At 32.3% G+C, this 19,925-nt stretch overlaps 2 protein-coding genes across 4 annotated transcripts; both read left to right on the forward strand.

Annotated features, from left to right (window-relative positions):
• The first annotated feature begins 1,183 nt into the window (after positions 1-1,183).
• Positions 1,184-11,534, forward strand: LOC110703385 (probable plastidic glucose transporter 3). Of its 3 annotated transcripts, none has more exons than XM_021881187.1 (15): positions 1,184-1,525; positions 1,657-1,825; positions 2,852-2,960; positions 4,154-4,221; positions 4,428-4,560; positions 5,026-5,125; positions 5,205-5,317; positions 5,427-5,520; positions 6,062-6,215; positions 6,358-6,501; positions 6,701-6,774; positions 7,190-7,278; positions 10,203-10,317; positions 10,688-10,872; positions 11,048-11,534. In XM_021881187.1, the coding sequence occupies exons 2-14, from the start codon at positions 1,735-1,737 to the stop codon at positions 10,865-10,867; spliced, it is 1,464 nt and encodes a 487-aa protein (XP_021736879.1). In that variant the 5' UTR covers positions 1,184-1,525; positions 1,657-1,734; the 3' UTR covers positions 10,868-10,872; positions 11,048-11,534. The 3 variants fall into 3 exon arrangements, with proteins under 3 accessions (XP_021736879.1, XP_021736880.1, XP_021736878.1); XM_021881188.1 differs by having other exon boundaries at positions 1,705-1,825; XM_021881186.1 differs by having other exon boundaries at positions 1,186-1,525; positions 1,647-1,825.
• A 5,422-nt stretch (positions 11,535-16,956) lies between these two features.
• On the forward strand, positions 16,957-18,743 carry LOC110703387 (zinc transporter 1-like). Its single transcript, XM_021881190.1, has one exon. The coding sequence runs from the start codon at positions 17,541-17,543 to the stop codon at positions 18,213-18,215; it is 675 nt and encodes a 224-aa protein (XP_021736882.1). The 5' UTR covers positions 16,957-17,540; the 3' UTR covers positions 18,216-18,743.
• The last annotated feature ends 1,182 nt before the right edge of the window (positions 18,744-19,925 follow it).

Here is a 19,925-nt window from a genome sequence, read left to right on the forward strand (position 1 = left end):
TACTCTTTGTATTTTATTACTTGCTCCATTTCTCCAAGACATATATGTCGATGTAAATATTTGATCAGTATATCTTTAATAATCAGTAAGCATAAATTATAACAATTAAAAATTAATACTTTATTTATTGAGATAATTCTAACAAATACTCACAAGACTATATTTTTTCATAAGTCACAAATATTAATCAAGTAGGTCAAATAAACAGTGCAAAAATGCAAATGAAACAAGCAAAAAATATAGACGGAGTAGTATAAAACATTAGCCCTTTGTCGGTTTGTCCTCGTGGATCGATTCTTGCTTAGGAATAAGTTCATGATTTAATTGCATTATTTTGTTCTTGTGATCAATTTTTTTTATACTACCTCTGTTACATATATTATGTGCAACTTTTGAATATTTTATCTCATAAATAATGCCCAAAAGTTGCACATAATATATAACGGAGATATTATTTATAAATATACTTGCACTTAAATTGTTCAACCTTCTTTGTTTTTTAACTGCATAATTTTAAAGTCGTAAAATGTAAATTACATTTATATATGTAAATTTAATATCATAATATAAATCGAGACGAAGCTAGGGTGCGTTCAAATCGTCTGAATTTTACTTATCCAAACTAACTTATTAGACCTTATTAAAACTCATATTAATTATAATTTGAATTTAACAACCTTTATTCGAACTTATTTTCCTAAACTGAACTTATCTGTTCTTATTAAAACAAGTGAAAATAAGGTAAATAGATTAGACATGTAAAATACTACCTCCGTTACATATTATTTGCAACGATTAGACATTTTTCCTCTCTACTTTATGTCAAATCGTTGCAAATAATGTGTAACGGAGTTAGGGCCTGTTCTCATTGACTGAACTAAGCTGAACTGAACTGAGCTGAACGAAACTGAATTGAACTGAGCTGAGCTGAACTGAATTGAACTGAATATTTTATAAGAGAAGGAAATTAGAAGCTGAATTGAAATGAGCTGAGCTGAGCTGAGCTAAACTCAACTGAATTTCAATATAAGAGAACAAACCCTTAATAAGTAATGCTAACAAAATGGCAGTCTACACTCCACTTTTCATGAAAGTCCACTTTGAAAAGTGCAGTGACAGTCCCACTTCGACTCCAACTATCAATTGACAACTTGCCAAATCCATAACCCTCATGTAACGCTATCAAACCTCCCTTCCACGTGTTAATTCTCAATTACACTACAGATCTTCCGCTCTAGATTTCGTAAGCGTCAGTCGCTCCCCCATCCCTGTTCTCAACACCATCACTCCCATTTTCTCTCTCCTCCAAATCTCATTTTTTGTCACTTAATTTTTTTAAATTTTTGCTAATTTATACTTTGCGTATAAATAACTAAAAAAAAAAAAAACATAAACCTCTCCAAATTTCTCACCTTTTCTTCACTCTCCCTTCACACCGACTTCTCTAGCTTTCTCACGATCCATTTTTCCTTCTTCTCGTGATCGAGATCAAATCTCGTCTACATCATTATTCGCCGAATTAGAGGTACGACATTGTTGATTGATTGAATGTGGTTGTTTAATTTGTTGATGATCGTTTAATTTTGATGAAACTTTATGTTTTGAAGATTTTTGATTATTGTGTTTGTTTGATTTGGTTGATCAAGTGTGGATTAGAAGTAGAAGGAGAGAGAAAGTGTATGTAATTTTTGAATCTGAATCTAGTGAGGGTATTTTCGTCAATTTTCGGCGGAAATGCGAGGACGTCAAGCGGTTGGAGATGCTACTTTATCGACTTACAAACGAGTTGCATCTAAAGATGTAGATGGTAATTACACTAATGAAGGTAATTTCTTAAATTTTTAATTGTTAATTACATTTTAGTAAAGTTTATTGTTTGAGAATTGTTTATATTTTGTCACAGTGTAATTAATACGAAGTACGAAGTAACTTGAATTAAGTTTACATGTATGAATGTTGAATTATTAATAATTATTCTAATTGCTTGCTAATGATTACTGGTTAGTTTAGTTATTCTTATTCCTAATACTAATACTAAGCCAAAATATGTAGTTTGTGATCAATATTTTATGTTTTAATTTGCAATTGTATATTGCAAGTTGGTTAATTTATGAATTTTTGGATGAAATTGATGTTATTTAACAGACTACATCCGTTTCTTATTATGTGCAACAAAGGGGTATTATTTGTGAGACATAAAATATTTCTTTTTTTGCACATGATAAGAAACAGAGGTATTACATTACTCTTATGATAAAGTTTATGTTTACAATACTTCTATAAGCTATTAAATGATACATGCACCAATGTACGCGATGCACCGAATAATTACTTAGTGCATCTCATAAGTTTATACTCCTTCAATTTTTATTTTTAAAGTGCAACACTTTGAGTAACATGAGTTTTAGGTGAATAGAGTTGAATTTTTTTGAATTTTGTGTAAGCGGAGTTTGTTAGAGGCTTAATTATAATAATAAAAAAAGAGATAATGAGTTTATAGATATTGCACCACTAAATCACGCATTGATTGGTATAGTTAATATTTCATTTAACATTTTAACTTAATATATTCACTTTCAGCTTTATATGCATCATTTTTATTCGCAATATAATTAAAGGGTAATGCTATATGTAGCCCTAAGGGCTATATATAAGCATTAAATACACTCTTGGAAATTGTATAAAATTAGGAATTCATGACAAGAACATGCGTAAATCGTGTTATTAGTGTTTATATTTTGCGATAGGAGAATAAAGTGCCTTCCTCTTTGGAACGTAGATATAGAGTTGTGTGACCTACTGTTATTTTTGCATCTTTTGGCTGATTGCTTTTTTTTTTTGTTGCTTGTAGCTCGTCTCCAAGGGTTGGGGAAGGAAGGCGGAAATCCTCCATGGTCAAAGTCATTACCTCATATTGTCATTGCTACCATCGCATCGTTTCTGTTTGGATACCACCTTGGGTATGAGTTTTTTCAAACTTGTGTGTCTGTGACAGCATATATTATAACTTATTTTTATTTTTTATAATTTTTTTATTTGGGGGTGGGGGAGAGTATTGGTAGGATCATATATATATATATATATAGGCTGTGATTTTCTGGGGAAATCTCTAACGAGCAAGACCTATTCATCTGATAGATGTTTGAATTGAACACAACCATATTAGATAACTAGGAAAGGGCTTGGTGCATCAAATCAAACTCTCTTAACACTTGCTATGAGTTTTATAGATCTGACCTTATATGGCCTAGTTTACCTCATTAAATATCTTCACCTCAGGACATTTCTACTTAGATGAAGCCGTCGTGATTGTTGTGCTGAAAGCCTGAAACTTGAGGTTCGATCAAGAAATATTGTGAGAAGAACTTTTTATATGCCCGTTTTAAAATGTTTTTCCAATAGTAGTTATCATTAATCTGGATCAAGTTCAAAGTCAGCAAGCCGAATGGAATTACCTTTTTTAGTAAAAGATTTTCCAATTTGATTGAACGAAAAATTAAAATTTTCAAAATTTGGACTTTGGTAGTTGCATCTTAATCCAATTATCAATAAACCTTTTTTTAATGATAATTGTTCAACCTCCCCCCCCCCCCCCGCCCCCCCCCCCCCCCCCCCCTATCAATCTAAATCCAGTTCTCCATATACTTAATTTTAATAGCAAAGGGATCCATATTGTCTATGTCTACAACTTGTCACCATTTGATTTCTTTAAAACACAATTTTTTTCTGAATTTTTTTTTCCCAACATTGTTAGATTCAATTTGGACTCGAATTTGAAATTCAAGATGTTTTGTTATCGGGTTAGGATTGGAGTGAGCCCCAATTCAATTGGGTAATCTGTTTTCTTGTTCTAGGAATCATAAGAGTTAAGTGCATTGTTTTAGTTATTTTGATTTGTAAATTCTTAGTATGCGTTCTTAAAATGTTGAGGTGTTAAATATTTGGACATGGCCTATCGAATATACTACATATATTATCAAAGTCTAGCTTCTTTAAAAGGATGAAACATGAAAGAGTATGATGAGGGGATTTATTGGTAGATTTATGGGTTGATGACTTGCATTCAAATAAATTCTGATAATAATGAGATATAATGTGCTTCTTGTGTTACTGAAACTTATATCTTTATTTGTTTGTTTGTTGTCATATGCAGAGTAGTGAATGATACACTAGAAAGTATTTCCATTGATCTTGGCTTCAGTGGCAATACCTTAGCTGAAGGTAATCATATATTCTTGGCACGAATTTTTTTTTTAAAATTTTCTTAAACCTACCTTTCTTATACAGCTTGATTGATCTTGTATCTCTAGGTAGTTGAGGAACAATGTTTTTTATTGCTGATATTGGAGTCATGGCAGCATACATTATATAAACTTTCTGAAAGATTTGTGTAAAATTTACTGACAGTTTATAATTATTTCTTGTAGGTTTGGTTGTAAGTATGTCATTGGGTGGTGCATTTCTTGGATCCTTATTCAGTGGATCAATAGCTGATTATTTTGGCCGAAGGAGGTCCTTCCAACTGTGTGCATTGCCTCTGATGGTTGGGGCCTCAATGAGGTCAGTGCGATTGATGAGATGTTATACTCCAGCTTTTCTCGTCTTTGACTAACTTTAGTGCTGATGCTTATTTCTTTGCTTGAATAGGGCTCCATTATTATAGGTTTTCTCGTCTTTGACTAAATTTAGGGCTAATTTGGATGCATCTATTATCAATTTATGAGCGTTACTGGTCTCTTGCTCTCGTTGGGATGTTTTGGGGGAGAAAACATTAGATTAGATATGCATGTTACCAAATCAATTAGCTTTTTTAGGTGATTAGCCCTTTTTTTTTATTTTATTACAAATATGTGGTTTTTGTATGGTTGGCCACACTACTTACAATTGCTAAACTCCTCTTTTAAGGGTTTTTTTTTTTTTTTTTTTTTTTTTTTTTTTTTTTTTTTTTTTTTTTTTTTAATAACACAATTGTTAAGCTGTATCATTGTTTGACATCTCATATATAACCTGTCCTCAATTGTGCAGTGCAATGACAAGTAGCTTGCCCGGCATGCTTACTGGAAGGTTTCTTGTTGGAATTGGCATGGGACTTGGCCCAGCTGTTGCAGCTCTATATGTGGCTGAGGTGCATTAGATGTTTCACTTTAGCAAGTCTATGGGTCCATTATTTTCCAACAGTTTGAATCATGTTTTGTAAATTGCAGGTTTCACCAACATATGTTAGGGGTACGTTTGGAAGTTTCACCCAAATTGCCACATGCTTGGGACTTATGGGGTCCTTTTTTATTGGCATTCCTGCCAAGGATACTAAGGATTGGTAAGAAGAGCTTAAGAGTTTTGAGTCATGCTCATACGAGTTTTCAGTTTCTCTGCACTGCTAGTTTTGGACAAAACAGTACATATTTAAAGTCTGCTTTTGTTGTCAGGTGGCGTGTTTGTTTCTGGGTATCTGTGATTCCTGCTGCCGTACTTGCTCTATCAATGGAACTTTGTGCAGAGAGTCCTCACTGGCTCTTCAAGGTTTTGCTTCCTCATGACCTCTGACTTTTCAAGATTTCTTTTATTTTTTGCAACGATTTTTATTTTTAATACTTTTTTTAAAGATGATATGGGTTGTTGCATGCTTTAAGGTAGAATACTCATTACTGGTTCAATCACCAATGTTAAAAAAAAGCCTTTTGAGTTTTGACAGTATGTGGTATTGGGAGTAAGATGCAGCTTCTTGAAAGAAATAATTTAAGTAGATACTTGTATAAGTCAAATGCTAAAAATGCTTTCATTTATGTTCGAGTGTGGTGTGCAATTAAAAATCCAATTTGAACTAGCAACTTATGTGGCATATTATTTATGCTTCATACATCACACTAACTTTTTGTTTGTCATTCCTTCATTCTGATTATGAGGCTGAAATTCCTTTAGCTTTATATCAACAACCATATTTGTGTTTTTGATTCACTGTAATGATGTTACCTGTAAAGTTTCTTTGTAGTTTGGTTTGATGTTCACACTCAACCTGTGGGACTTTCCCTTATGAATTCAATATTTTGTTGGTGTGACACAGAAAGGAAGGAGTGCTGAAGCTGAATCTGAGTTTGAGAGGCTATTGGGAGGTTTGCATGTTAAGAGTGCAATAGCTGAGTTGTCTAAGTCAGATAGAGGGGAAGAGGCTGATACGGTCAAATTCTCAGAACTATTTTATGGTCGACATCATAGGAGTAAGGCTTTTTATTTGGTTTTGACAGTTGTAGACTTGTAGTTGACCTTTGTATTAAATCACTTTTTTACAGAAATTTGCTATAAGCTGATGCAGTCAATATTTCACTTGCTCCAAATTTCATATTTTCCTTCATTTTGCAGTTGTTTTCATTGGGTCTGTACTATTTGCTTTACAGCAGCTGTCTGGTATCAACGCTGTGTTCTATTTCTCATCTTCTGTTTTTAAGAGTGCTGGAGTTCCACCAGATACAGCAAACATGTTTGTGGCAGTTGTAAATTTATCAGGTAGACACTGCTCTCATTGCTAGTTTCATCTTTCATCTGCCATACAAGTTCTGAATTTTTACTTAGTTTATATGGGAGTGGAGGGTTGGGCTATCTAAGAAATAATAAAATTTAAATCTGGATTCCCAGATACACATGCAAACTCATGTGATTGTTTATTTAACAACATTTTACTGACATTTTTAAAATTATGCTGTAGGATCATGCACTGCAACAATACTAATGGATAAACTAGGAAGGAAGCTGCTGCTTCTTGGTAGCTTTTCGGGCATGGTAAGCCGATGTATTAACAGGCAAATGGATTGCATTGATGTTAAAATTGTAGTAATCTGCAAAGCTAGTTAATTCTGCTACCTCATTGCAACATCTTAATGAAAGAATTTGCCTTCAAGCCTGAACATCACTTTAACTCTTTAAGCAAAAGACCCTTGTTTAAAAAATAATGTGTTAAAATCAGGAAGTTCAGATATTTTTGTTTTGCTTGACTAATATTTCTGGTTGTTCGCATTTTTGCTTCCATCGCCAGGAATGAGGTGAATTACTAAAATATGTGCCTTTTGTTGCTATCACTAAAACATCTATTGATGATTTCTTGATTAGTTTGGGTGTTTGGGTTTTTGCCAACTGCTGAAGTGCTTGCTCTATGTAAATCTGACCTTGACCATTACCTTTGTCTATTTGTGTTCAGGCCGTGTCATTGTTTCTTCAAGTAATTGCTGCAAGCTCCTTTGTATCACGTGAGACATCAGTGTACCTGTCTGTTGGAGGCGTGCTGCTGTAAGTTTCCAGTACTTTACCTTAAATTCAATAAGTAATTATGTAGGAAGGCTTCGTTAGGTTAGAATGTAAAAAATAGAGGACGGGGTTGGATAAGGCAACATGATTCAAGAATTTTCTAGGTTGGAAGATCTTTCTTTCCCAGTTATATGACTTTCATACCTGGAATTCGCTCAGCAGTCCAAATCCTCTGAAACTCTGAAAGTTTATAGCCAGATAAATCCCAACCTTTTCTTCGAGTTTAAAGTATGAAATTCCTTTTTTATTAGCCATTCTGGGGTTTTAGAGAGAAAAACTGTCTCAAAATGCCCTTTTCCTTTATTTTTTATGGAAAAGTTTGAGGATCATGCAAGCAGGCTTGATATATGGTGCTTAAATTTTCTTTTCTAATCATTCTGGTTGATAATGAATACTGATAAACCATAAATTGTTTATGCACCATGGGGACAATGCTTCAAAAAGAACTTACTGTTCAAACTAAAAGAATAAATCAAAGAACGTAAATCATCATACAATTTATAATAAAGAACATACAGTAAAAAGAACATACAATTCAAATTTTAAGTATGTGGTTGTAACTATTTTCAGTATTTTAAATTTTAACTTTCAATGTAATGACTAATTTACCTTCAGATAGTTGATTTGTTGAACAGTAAATAGTCAAACATGTGAAAATAGTTAACTAGGTCACTTTTTTTTTTTTTTTAAGGTAATTCATACAATATCACATCACATCTATTATTTTATGAAGTTCTTGGGGCATTAGGAAAACTGATCACCACTTACCACTACCCAAACCTAAGGCCACTTAGCACTTAGATTCAATTTGTTTAGAATGACTAAAATGTCACTTAGTGTCTAAGAGAAGTAAAGATCTATTGAAACTTATTTTGAGGAATTTAAAGGTCTAGAAATTTGTAAGAGAAATCTCACTTTTCATAAATCAACTGACTGCTTATATATTAGTAAATGAGAGATATATCAATAAATGAGAGAACTTCCCTTTTTATAGTGCTAGACTGCTAGCATTCCTAAAACAATTAGAATACAGAAGATCTTCTACTCTTACTCCTAGGACAAGAATACTACCAAAAATGGGGAACAGGTTATGTAAATAGACTCCTGATATACCTTCCTAAGTTGAGTTTAATTTAAGTGAAAAAACTTTTGCTTTCTTGCTTGAACGCCTAAAATTTTGTTAATCATTTTGATTTTGCAAACTGTTTAATTATCTAGAATGGTTCATCCCAAGTTTTAATGTTTTATAATCATAATACTCCATCCCACATTTAAAAAAAAAAAAAACCCATTTCTCTCTTATTGTTTGTCCCACAAAAAGCTTCCCAATACTCCTTTGACTTTAGTCTACATAATACTACGTATGTTTAATATTTCTTTTTCTTTGATTATCTTTGTAAATTGATTTTCTCTCAACTCCCTTAAAACATGATGTACCCCACTTTCTCACCTCAATTGATAAACAGTAAAAAAAATGCTCACTATTATATTTGATTCATGTATATTATACGAAACTCCACCACCAACGCCCTCCTAAGACTACGTTCCCAAGAGAAATGGGAATTTTTTGTGGGATGGAGGGAAGTTTTTTTAATTTTTTTATTATAAATTGCTAATGTTGCCTTTAAAATAAAAAAAGAATGCTCTCTAAAAGAAACCAGCATGATATATCTATGAAAATCAAATTATTCTCTGAGAATTGAGAAGTGCAATTTGGATTTGGTCTTATGTATGTATAGTTTATGGACCACCACAACTGTTATTTTTACACTTGCTTGTCCAAAAGAAATTTCAAAGACAAAAATTCTTGCTCTATCAAGCAAGTAGGAATTACCTTATCTATGATAATTATTTTTAGGCTAAGCAGCATCTAATAGTATGAATTTCACCTATACATGAAGCGGAAGTTAGGTAGAAGACAAACTAATGGTTTGATGTGATAGCTTTTTATATGTGCTTTGCACTTTGTTCTGTTTCCACTTACAGGGCCATCGACCATGTACACCCTTGCTGTAATTACATTGTTAAACATCAATAAGCTAGTGACTTAGATGGTATGCTTAAGAAAAGGATGGTAGTCCCTCTCTTGTTTCTACTTTTTTTTTTTGGGTGATGGGGTTGTGGCCCAAATCCCTCTGTTATCTTGCCCATTGAAAGGGGCCAGCCTGTTGTTTCAGAAGAAAATAAAGAACTGGTGATTTATACCATGTGTTGAACTGTTGATCTATTAGTTTTAGGATAATTTGCCAATTACTACCGCAAGTTAATACTACTTTGTAAATTACTACCGCAAATTTAAAAAGTTGTGAATTACTACCGCAAAAAATTTTAAGATGTTGCGATTACTATCAAACCCCCATTAAACCCAACTATGACGTCATTATATCCCTTTAACCCGTGTTTGACCATGGTTAAGGGCTTTAACCAGCCCACCAAAAAAAAGAAAATGGGTTAGGGATATAATAACGTCATGGTTAAGGGCTCTAACCATGGGTTAAAGTGATATAATGACGTCATAGTTGAGTTTAATGGGGGTTTGGTAGTAATCACAACATCTTAAAATTTTTTGCGGTAGTAATTCACAACTTTTTTAATTTGCGGTAGTAATTTACAAAGTAGTATTAACTTGCGGTAGTAATTGGCAAGTTTTCCTTAGTTTTATTATAAAGGCACTTCAAACTTACCCTTCTAAAAGAGGGATGATCCGAACTCCATATTTGCAATGGGGCACAACTAATAAGAAGAACTTTACTTCTTGGATACTCAACAATTTCATAGACCCAATAAAATGCTGTTCCAATAGCAGAAAATCTCTCCAAAAAGTATATAATAGAATGTTGGCAAGATGTGCCTGAAGTTTGTTGTCCAATTACCTGGTTTTCATTTTGCTTTCACTATTTTTTCAGGGTTGTTCTGACTTTTTCTCTTGGAGCTGGTCCTGTCCCTAGTCTTCTCTTGTCAGAGATGTTTCCAAATCGAATAAGAGCGAAAGCCATGGCTTTTTGCATGGCTGTTCATTGGGTAATGTGCTTTATATTGTGTGTCCAATCTTTTAGATTACTAGTACTACCTTTAATTTGCTTGCTTTCTAATCTCTTGTTCTGTTTTCTTCTTGGCAATTAACTTCCTTATGTACGCGTAGTTGTGTTTGAAGAATTTTAAGTATGTGGCCGTATGTGTCCTGTCATTCCTGTGCATAATCAAATAAAGATCATTGCTAAGATCAGATTCATGCTCATGACTGGATAAAATCATGTAGTTTAATGGCGTAGTCATCTGCCATTAATCATTATGCTAATGTTTAATGTAGCTCATTTGTTATATATTTTCCTCAGATTTGGTTAACAAGGATGTAACCTTTTCGCTAATTAACATTTATATTCATCTGCAGGGGGTAAATTTCTTTGTTGGCCTTCTGTTTTTGCGATTACTTGAGCAACTTGGGCCAAAGCTCTTGTACACATTCTTCGCAACCTGCTGTTTGATAGGATTTGCTTATGTCAAGAAGAATGTTTTGGAAACCAAGGGAAAATCACTTCAGGAAATTGAGCTTGCACTTCTTCCAGTTTAATGAAGGTGTGCCCTGTGAGAAGTCCTTATATATGTCTTTGTTCTATTTAGACTTTAAATCCATCATTATTGTATCTTTTTTCAAATTGTTGCCTCTAGGGGTGGCAGTAGATTACCATCTCACCAAACCATCGTTTGTCTGAAATGTAGCTGGCTGACCTTTGCTTTCTCATATTGGCAGATTTTTTTTTTTGTTTCTTCATGCAACGTGTGAAGTGCTGCTACCAATTTATGACGTGAGAGTCGCACAAGGTGAAGACTGTACTGCTACATTATTCTTCATTCATTGAAGAACCAATTTTGGCGCATATAATGCAGTGTCCAACAGCGTGTTATATCAAGCGTTGGCATTCATGATTAGGTGCTTGTGAAAGTCAATTCTGGTATATATCATAAGAGATCCTCTGCCCACTTATATTGTTCAATCGAATTTATGTGTATTATTAGTGATCTAGGGATAGGAAACTAGGTTATCATTGTTATTGTGTTTAAACTTTTCCTTTCTTCCACCATTATTTTTAATACTAGGGAGTATTATTTTAGGGTGAAAGAAAATCTCATTTATTGAATTTTGTGAATGAAACATTCGGCACTAGAAACTGGGAGTTGTATGTCATTTGAGCCACATATTTATACTGGGTATAAAAATAATTTTAGTTCTTGAGGTATACTCTTGTGAATTTAATACTTTCTGGATACAGGAAGATCACCAAGATAACTATCGTGTTTTTGTTACAATGTAAAGAAAATAAGGTTTCTGTTCTATTGAAATCAATTTTAGGGATTCTCTCAAAGTCTTACATATAGATTGAGAACTTCAGTGCTTGCAGATGGCAGTTCGACCGATTTTTCTGGAGCTCTCTATTAGGAAAAGCTTGTACTCTACCTTATTGTTCATGCTTACATTATTTCATCAGTACTGTTTATGCGCCCTTAATTGTGTGTGAAGTTTATCTTGACTGGAATATTATGTAGATTTAGAATTCTGGTTTTGTAGATAATTGCTTTGTATTTTTTTTTTGCGTCCGATATTATAATTGTCACATTGATGGTAAATACAACTATTAATTTAGCAACATGATAACTATCCGGAGGTAAGAAGTTCTTCCTTTCTTGGTCTAAAGCAGCTAGGCTCTATATCTATAGGTCCAAATCAAGCATTTCATTGAATTTCATGTGGGCATTGATAATTTTCACCTCGTATAATGGGTTATAACTGATAAGTATTGTGATCGATTGGCATTAACCATCCTAAAAACTTTTACTTCCTATTCAAAATTAGTTGTCACATAATCTATGATATTGTTTTGTTCATTTATAACAGACTAACAGTTGAGTTCATTATTCCTCTTCTATTAATTTTGGATGAAGACTCGAATGAAATAATTTGAAAAAGATATTAATCGTTAGGGTTATATGTAAAGGAGGATCAGTCTTGGTTTTTGATTTAGAGAAAGATATAGCATATGGGCTAGTGTTCTCTATATGTACAAATGTACAATAGAAGCAACCTAAGTACCTAACTGTGATAAAACAAAAATCTAGGCTAGCTAGTTTGTACTACGTATGATAGAACCAACCGTTAATACTTTAAAATACGAAACAAATTCTCTGTTTTTTAAAATCCTTCTTTTACTACTTATTTGGAGACCAGAGTTAAAGAGAAGTGAGCTTATATTCCACTGTACTGGTGCCAAAACTTAGCATACGCGTGAGAGATTAACACCAATAAATAACCTATTTCCACCAGTAAAATAAAGGGTTTTTTTCAATATGACTGGCCACATTGCGTGGATTACTCGAATTACTCGGTTAGAGATTATTAGAGTTGCTAGGGGTTATTCGGTTAGGGGTTACTCAGTTTAACCCCTGATCAAGTAATCCCTGACTGAGTGACTCGAGTAACTTCTCGGGTATACAATGATACTCTAAGAATGCGTCCATGATGCTCAACAACGTATGTCCACGGGTGGAGTCGACCTGTTGGTCAATCCTCGGAAATGGGTGGCAGTCCTTGGGACATTCAGGGTACCGGCCTTGTTAAGGTTAGTTAAGTAGCATTCTTGATTGAAGCTTGATGATCGTGAAGCTTCTGCTTCCACTACTTGGTGGAAGGAATATAGTGAATAATGGGTGTGATTGTGTGAAGCCATATGCTAGAAAAACTCTTTCAGCTGATTGGATGATTGCATCTTACCCAGGTTAGTATCAAACTCTTTTGGTGTGTTTATGTGCTTTTCTTGTAATAAAAAGCTTACCTCTGTCGAATAATAATGGCGAATCGGAGACACAACTGAGCAAGAAGTAGTTCATCATGTCTAAAAGAGGATTTGAAGCCTCAAATGACAAGAAATCCATGGATTTCACTTCAAGCTAGGTAGGGTTCATGGAGGTTTAATAAAAAGAAAGCAAGGAGTTTACTTTTTAGTTTTTACTATTGATATTGGGTAGATTTTGAAGTATAGATCTACCTAGCAAAGTCTATCAAAAGATATTATAGGTTTAGGAGATAGCTATGTTATATTTTTAAATAGCAAGCACGCAAACAAGAAAAGATAATGATAATAGTTGATTGTACTGATAAGATATTATAAAGTTGTTTTAAAGTCAGACTTATAACACAAAAAAAAAAAGTCTCCAAAAAATATCAAGAAAAAGTCATACATGACTATTTACTATTTATTGTTATTTTTTAGTTTGATGATTGTTAGCGACTTAGCGTGTTTGATTCTGTCACTATTATGAGAGAGTCAATCGTATAACCAGTTGTATATGACAAAGACATCTCTTCTGAACCAAAAAGAAAAGTTATGTAGATAGCATAACACGATTCAAAAGCAAAAGAAAACCAATATTATAACAAGATTACAACTACATTCCTATCACTAATCACCAATAAAAAAAATAAACAATAATTATTTTTGTAAAAATAAACAATGATTGTTTTTGTAAAAATAACACTATTAACCATTCAATGCTTGCTCACACGGATATTTCAATCTTTTATTAGTTTGCAACAATATTCACAAGGACAAACATTGACATATACAATTATAAGTCATTCTATCGACATAAATGTTGACTTATCGAATATAAAAACGAAAAAAAGGTAATTATAAAGAAGAAATACATGTTTAATTGATGAAATGACGACATTATGTGAACATACTTCACTTGTTTTGGCTAGTCAAACTCCGAATTTTGGACCACTTATTTTATTCTTTTCCAGATTAAAAACAGTCTATTATTATTAATATAATTTGTTGATTTTAAACAGTATTATGTCATATGTATTTTTTTAATTTGTGATAAACTATTAAACTTGACTCGTCCCATCTTGTAATTGTGATTATCATACAGTAAAACTTAATCGTATTTTCCTTTTTGGAAAGAGAGGGAATACGTCAGGCAAATCCCAGGGAGATTAATGATGATGTACCATAATTACTATAAAAATCAACAAATCATTACCTAATCCATGGTATATGTATACCACGCAAATTGAACTTTTAAGATATGCTATGTAAAATTTTGTAAATTTAATTGTTAGTCAACACTGTAAAATTATATAAGTTTAATTATTGATCAACATTTAAAGTTAAAATCTTAAGTCGCTGATTTAAAATTCCCATAGCAAAAGGTTTAACGTTTAAATTAAAATCCCAAAAGGTAAAAGAAGCAAAAGGAAATGATAACTTTGTAGTCAAAAGAAGAAGTCCGGTCTTTATTTTTAATTTTTAATCTTACTTACTTGTTACTTGTATACCTAGCTAGTTGTACATATGCAGTTGATTCTGTCGCTTATAGGAAAAAGTCATCTATATATACAGTTACGCGTAAATGCAAAAGATATATACATATTTATCCAATTAAAATAGAAACCAAAAGGTTATAACATAGACAATACATACATAAACGGATAAATACAAAACAAAAACAATATTTTTTTTAATCCTAAGAAATAATGATACAAGACAACTAGCTAATTGAAAAATGGCTATGAGATTATTGAATGTATAGATTATCAATTAGCTGGAGTGCTGTTGCATTATACATTTATACGTAGTACTTCGTATTAGTAGTATTATATAAAATGAGATTGAAAAAATAAAACCATAATCGATTTGAGCTAATTAGACGGCCTAATATAAATAATTTACTCCGTATTTATTAATCAAATGACGACATTCTTTCGACACTCTAGCTCTCTTTTGGGTAGTCGAATAAACACAGAATATGGACCACTTCATAATTCCTATGTTTGGTTTTGCCGGTTTCTGGTTTTTCGAGATTTGTAAGAAGCGTACTCGTGTACTTTCTCGCAATTTAATACTCCTACTTTGTTTATGTGACTTTCATCCTTATGATTTTGTAATTATTGGTGTACATTTATCAACAAGTACTCAGTTGGATCTACTCGTATATCAAAACTACACAAAAAGTTCTATCTGCGCGCAGAAAGTTAGATTTTGAACTATATGTTAGATGTCGTAAGCCTTTAATTAATTTTAAAAAGTTAAGTACGGAGTATATAGTTTTAAAAATAAATTATTTAAGATGTGTGTGATTTAGATTTTATGTGTACGGTTCCTCTATTTTAAGTTGAATACCAAAATTTTTAATGTTACCAGGCTGAACTTCTATTTCTAGATGTATACTAAATTATTAATTAAATGTATATGGCAAAAAAAAAAAAAAAAAAAAGAGCGAGCATTCAATGGTTTAGCTATTACTAGGCCACTAGTTTACTCTCCTCCGTCTAGAGATACAAGGTTCAATGGTTTTGAACTTTTGATGAATTGAAAATCCATGACCTTAATTTGTTTTTAACTCAATTTTCTTCCTTGGAAATAGATTTAAAGTAAGCTAAAAAGCCCTATTCTATTCCTAACAAAATTGACCCAATTAGAAATAACCTAGTTATTTCAAAATCAAAATGTACTTAAAACTTGTATAATTAGATAACATGATTTAACTAGAATAGAAAAGGCTCCGAGTGATTTAACCAATTAAATCCAATATGACATTTTTTTTACAAGGGTGAGAATCAATTCCAGAATCTCCTAAAATCGGAAGGGAAGGACTCTAACCACTTGAGTTATCCCTTACTTTCAATCCAATATGGCTTATGCTTAAAAGATACGGAGTATAACATCAAACTTTTGAAATATTTTAAGCTATTTTTTCGTGAAAAATCTGTATACTCCAAAGTACATGTGACATAACAAATTAACTGGCTTCAATGACAACTAAAGTCGTGTGATCATGGTCGTTGTTTGCTATCAATGGTGCATAAAGACATGGTCACACCTGCAAACTTTCTGTAAAAAGTAACAATTGCGTTGTACTATTTTTTGAATTTGTTAAGATATTCTGAGTTAAGGAATATTTAATTTAACTTTGCATTGAGTAGTTGTTATTCAATTTTACACATGAACATACACGACATTACATCGTATTGAATGGACATCAAATTTCAGGGCCTGTTCCGATTGACTGAACTCAGCTGAACTGAACTGAACTGAACTGAACTTATTAATTAGTGATTTTTAACTACGGATTAGTAATTTTTGATTATTTATTGATTACTTATTACTATACATATGTGTATATACAAATGTACATATTATTATTAATATTATTATTATTATTAATTATTGATTATTATTATTATTATTATTATTTATTGATTATTATTATTATTATTATTATTTATTGATGATTATTATTATTATTTATTGATTATTATTATTATTAGTATTATTTCAATTATTATTGTTATTGTTATTATTATTATTATTTATTGATGATTATTATTATTATTATTATTTATTATTTATTACTTATTGATTATTATTATTATTGTTGTTGTTGTTGTTGTTGTTGTTGTTGTTGTTGTTGTTGTTGTTGTTGTTGTTGTTGTTGTTGTTGTTGTTGTTGTTGTTGTTGTTGTTGTTGTTGTTGTTGTTGTTGTTGTTGTTGTTGTTGTTGTTGTTGTCGTCGTCGTCGTCGTCGTTGTAATAAGAGCTTAAAAAAATGAAATTTGGCTTTATATCATTAGCAATATCATTAGACGTAAATTAAGAGCTGAGCTGAACTGAACTGAACTGAATTTCAACGGAAGAGAACATGCCCTAAGTTGAAGCCATATAGGATATAGCTGCAATAGTGAGATTATTTTTTTTATTACTTTTTTTTTTCATGCTAATTGATTATATCCTATAAAATTCTTACATCCGTTTTTTTAGTCGATACATATTTTTTTTTAGGAAGTTTTAGTCGATGCATTTTCTTTTTGAGTGAGTTTTATACCTTGCATTTACTAGCGTACACTACTTGCATGTTTTATCATTCTCTCTCCTTCTTAATTAGGTATGCCTAAAATTAAACGTGTCACCTAAATAGTTTTATCGTTCTCTCTCCTTCTTAATTAGGTATGCCTAAAATTAAACGTGTCACCTAAATAGAAAGGGTGGAAATAATTAAACAAATAAAACAATACATGTTATCATATTCAAGTACGTAGATTAACATAATTTATGTCTCATTGTCTCATTCAAAATCCAATATAAAAAGGTGACAATAATGACAATCATTATTTCCCTCATTGATCTCAACATAATTAAAAGGTACAAACGTTGACAAATCTCAAAAGCTCCCTCAAACAACTAACCATGGTGTCAAAACCATCTCACATTGCTCTCATCATTCTCTCCCTCTTCTTGCTCTCCGCCACCTTCAACCTCGTCGCTGGCCATAGCACCGAGAAGAAAAAGGAATGTACCTGTCTAAGAGAAGACAAAGACGAGCATGCAGGAGAAGTCGTCGATAAAAGTGTCTTACATTATAAAATTGGATCAATTGTTGTCATATTAGTTGCGAGTGCGCTAGGAGTTTTTCTCCCCATAGTGGGGAAAAACATCCCAGCGCTTCACCCTAGTAAGGGTGGATTCTTCCTAGTAAAGGCATTTGCGGCAGGTGTCATCCTATGTACCGCGTTCATCCATATCTTACCCGAGTCCTTTGAGAACCTAACTAGCCCATGTCTCGGTGAAGATTCACCGTGGGCTAGTTTTCCCATCACTGGCCTCGCCGCCATGGGTGGGGCTATTCTGACTTTGATGATGGACTCCATTGCTATGCGCCATTTTCGTAAGGCTCATGGCCTTGATGATCACAATGCCGCGGATGAGGAGGCTAAGGATGCTCACCACCATGTTCATGGCTCAACTAGTGTTGTCCCTCAAGGTCTAAGTAAAGCGGAACAAGTCAGATATAGAGTCACTTCACAGGTAATTTTTATACATATTGCTCTTTTTCTTGATGCATATACCAGTAATAATGTTTAATTTGGAGTACATGCTAGCTGTAACGGATGCAAGTAAAATCTTTTTAAAAACATTAACAAACAAGGACACGATTTTATTTTTTTTGAAAAGGTAAGAAGAATAAATGTTAGGAAGCTCTCCTCACAAGGGGGGAATTCCTAATGTATAGAACACTAATTTTATGTGGTTCATCATTAAACATGAGTTAGCTTTGTGGCTATATGTCCACAGATAAGCAAGATTAAAGTGTAAATTATTTCTAGCTGTGGAAATAGGCTTATATAGTCTTGTCAAAAATAATACAGTACTACGTAATAATAAAAAAAGTTTACAAAATACACTTAAATTTTACGGAGTACCTGTCAAGAAATAAAATTAAAAAAAATTACACGTAGTAAAAAGAAATAGGTCTAGGTTATAGAAAACCATAGCTCATAAATGAAATTACTCAAACATCCCGACTAATTGATTCAAGTCATATTTTAACGGTATATTTTATATAAATTTTATTTTCTAGTTAGGATTGGTGTTGACCGTTTTTTATGTTGGCTCTGCATATATATATTTAATAATGATAATGTAAAAATATGGTCTTTTTATCTGTAACAAATTAGTATTAGTATTAGTATAACGTGGGTGCAACACTGCAACTAGACATAATGAATGAATGCAATAGCTTATTATCATAAGGAAGGACGGAGTATCTTGCAATTACCTCGTCCTCCATATCGTCGAGGGTTGATCTGATGTGATCGAAACAAGCCTTATTCCCGAACATGAAACCTAACACAAAAGAGCTGGCTACCTTGAATATGGATAGAAAGGAAGGATACCCTAGACGATCCGATGATTGAAATCGTCCGTGCAAGCGGACCTTTTCTTTCCTTAGATCACGTAGTCAGGTCGACTAAAACATTTTCAATAACGTGGACTGTGCATGTGTAGGGAGTTGCATTACATATTTAGGCTTTGTTCTCTTCACCTTAAAAAAATAATATTAAGTAAAAATAATTTCAGTTCAGTAAAAATAATTTAGTTCAGTAAAAATAAGTTCAGTTCAATAAAAATAATTTCAGTTCAGTAAAATTCAGTTTTCTTAAAGAAGAATTATAATAGAAAATCAGTAAAAATAATTTCAGTTCAGCAAAAATAATTTCAGTTCAGTAAAAATAATTTAAGTTCAGCAAAAATAATTTCAATTCAGTAAAAATAATTTCAATTCAGCAAAATTAAGGTGAATAGAACGGGCCCTTAGTCATTAGTAATTTTTCTTGTTAGCTTTATGTCATCTGCAAATTTTCTTCCCAAGTATGCATCAAAGTCACCAATCTCCTTGGTCCTAGGATACATCAGGCAACCGAGCTAACACCACACATTTTTTGACCAATTTATGTTCCCATGACAATTACAGTGTACCTAAGTACAGTGGCGGATCCAGGATTTTTGAACTTATGAGTCACCATCAATAATTGATAACTTGTTTCAATCCAAAAATTATATATAAAAAAAAAAAATTATATTTCACTAAAATGATTTCAATCTAAAAATAGGATATAAAAATACATACTATAAAACTATTACATTAAACTAACTTTATGATTTTTTTTTACTTAAAAACAAGAATTATTTTTAAAAAAAGTTAGATAACTTAAGAGACCGGTTATTATATATAACAGGGCTCTTTAATGGCAAAAAATGATTCTAGGCTGACAAAAAGAGACCTGTTATCTA

The sequence above is a fragment of the Chenopodium quinoa genome, unplaced genomic scaffold (genome assembly GCF_001683475.1).
Source record: "Chenopodium quinoa cultivar QQ74 unplaced genomic scaffold, ASM168347v1, whole genome shotgun sequence".
Taxonomy (NCBI): Eukaryota; Viridiplantae; Streptophyta; class Magnoliopsida; order Caryophyllales; family Amaranthaceae; genus Chenopodium; species Chenopodium quinoa.

Excerpts from the sequence above, each read along its gene's own strand:
- LOC110703385 (XM_021881187.1), top strand. The coding sequence starts at position 1,735 with ATGCGAGGACGTCAAGCGGTTGGAGATGCTACTTTATCGACTTACAAA. Across the intron at positions 1,826-2,851 it reads TGGTAATTACACTAATGAAG|CTCGTCTCCAAGGGTTGGGG; the intron begins GTAATTTCTTAA and ends TGTTGCTTGTAG. Across the intron at positions 10,318-10,687 it reads TTTGCATGGCTGTTCATTGG|GGGGTAAATTTCTTTGTTGG; the intron begins GTAATGTGCTTT and ends ATTCATCTGCAG.
- LOC110703387 (XM_021881190.1), top strand. The coding sequence starts at position 17,541 with ATGGTGTCAAAACCATCTCACATTGCTCTCATCATTCTCTCCCTCTTC.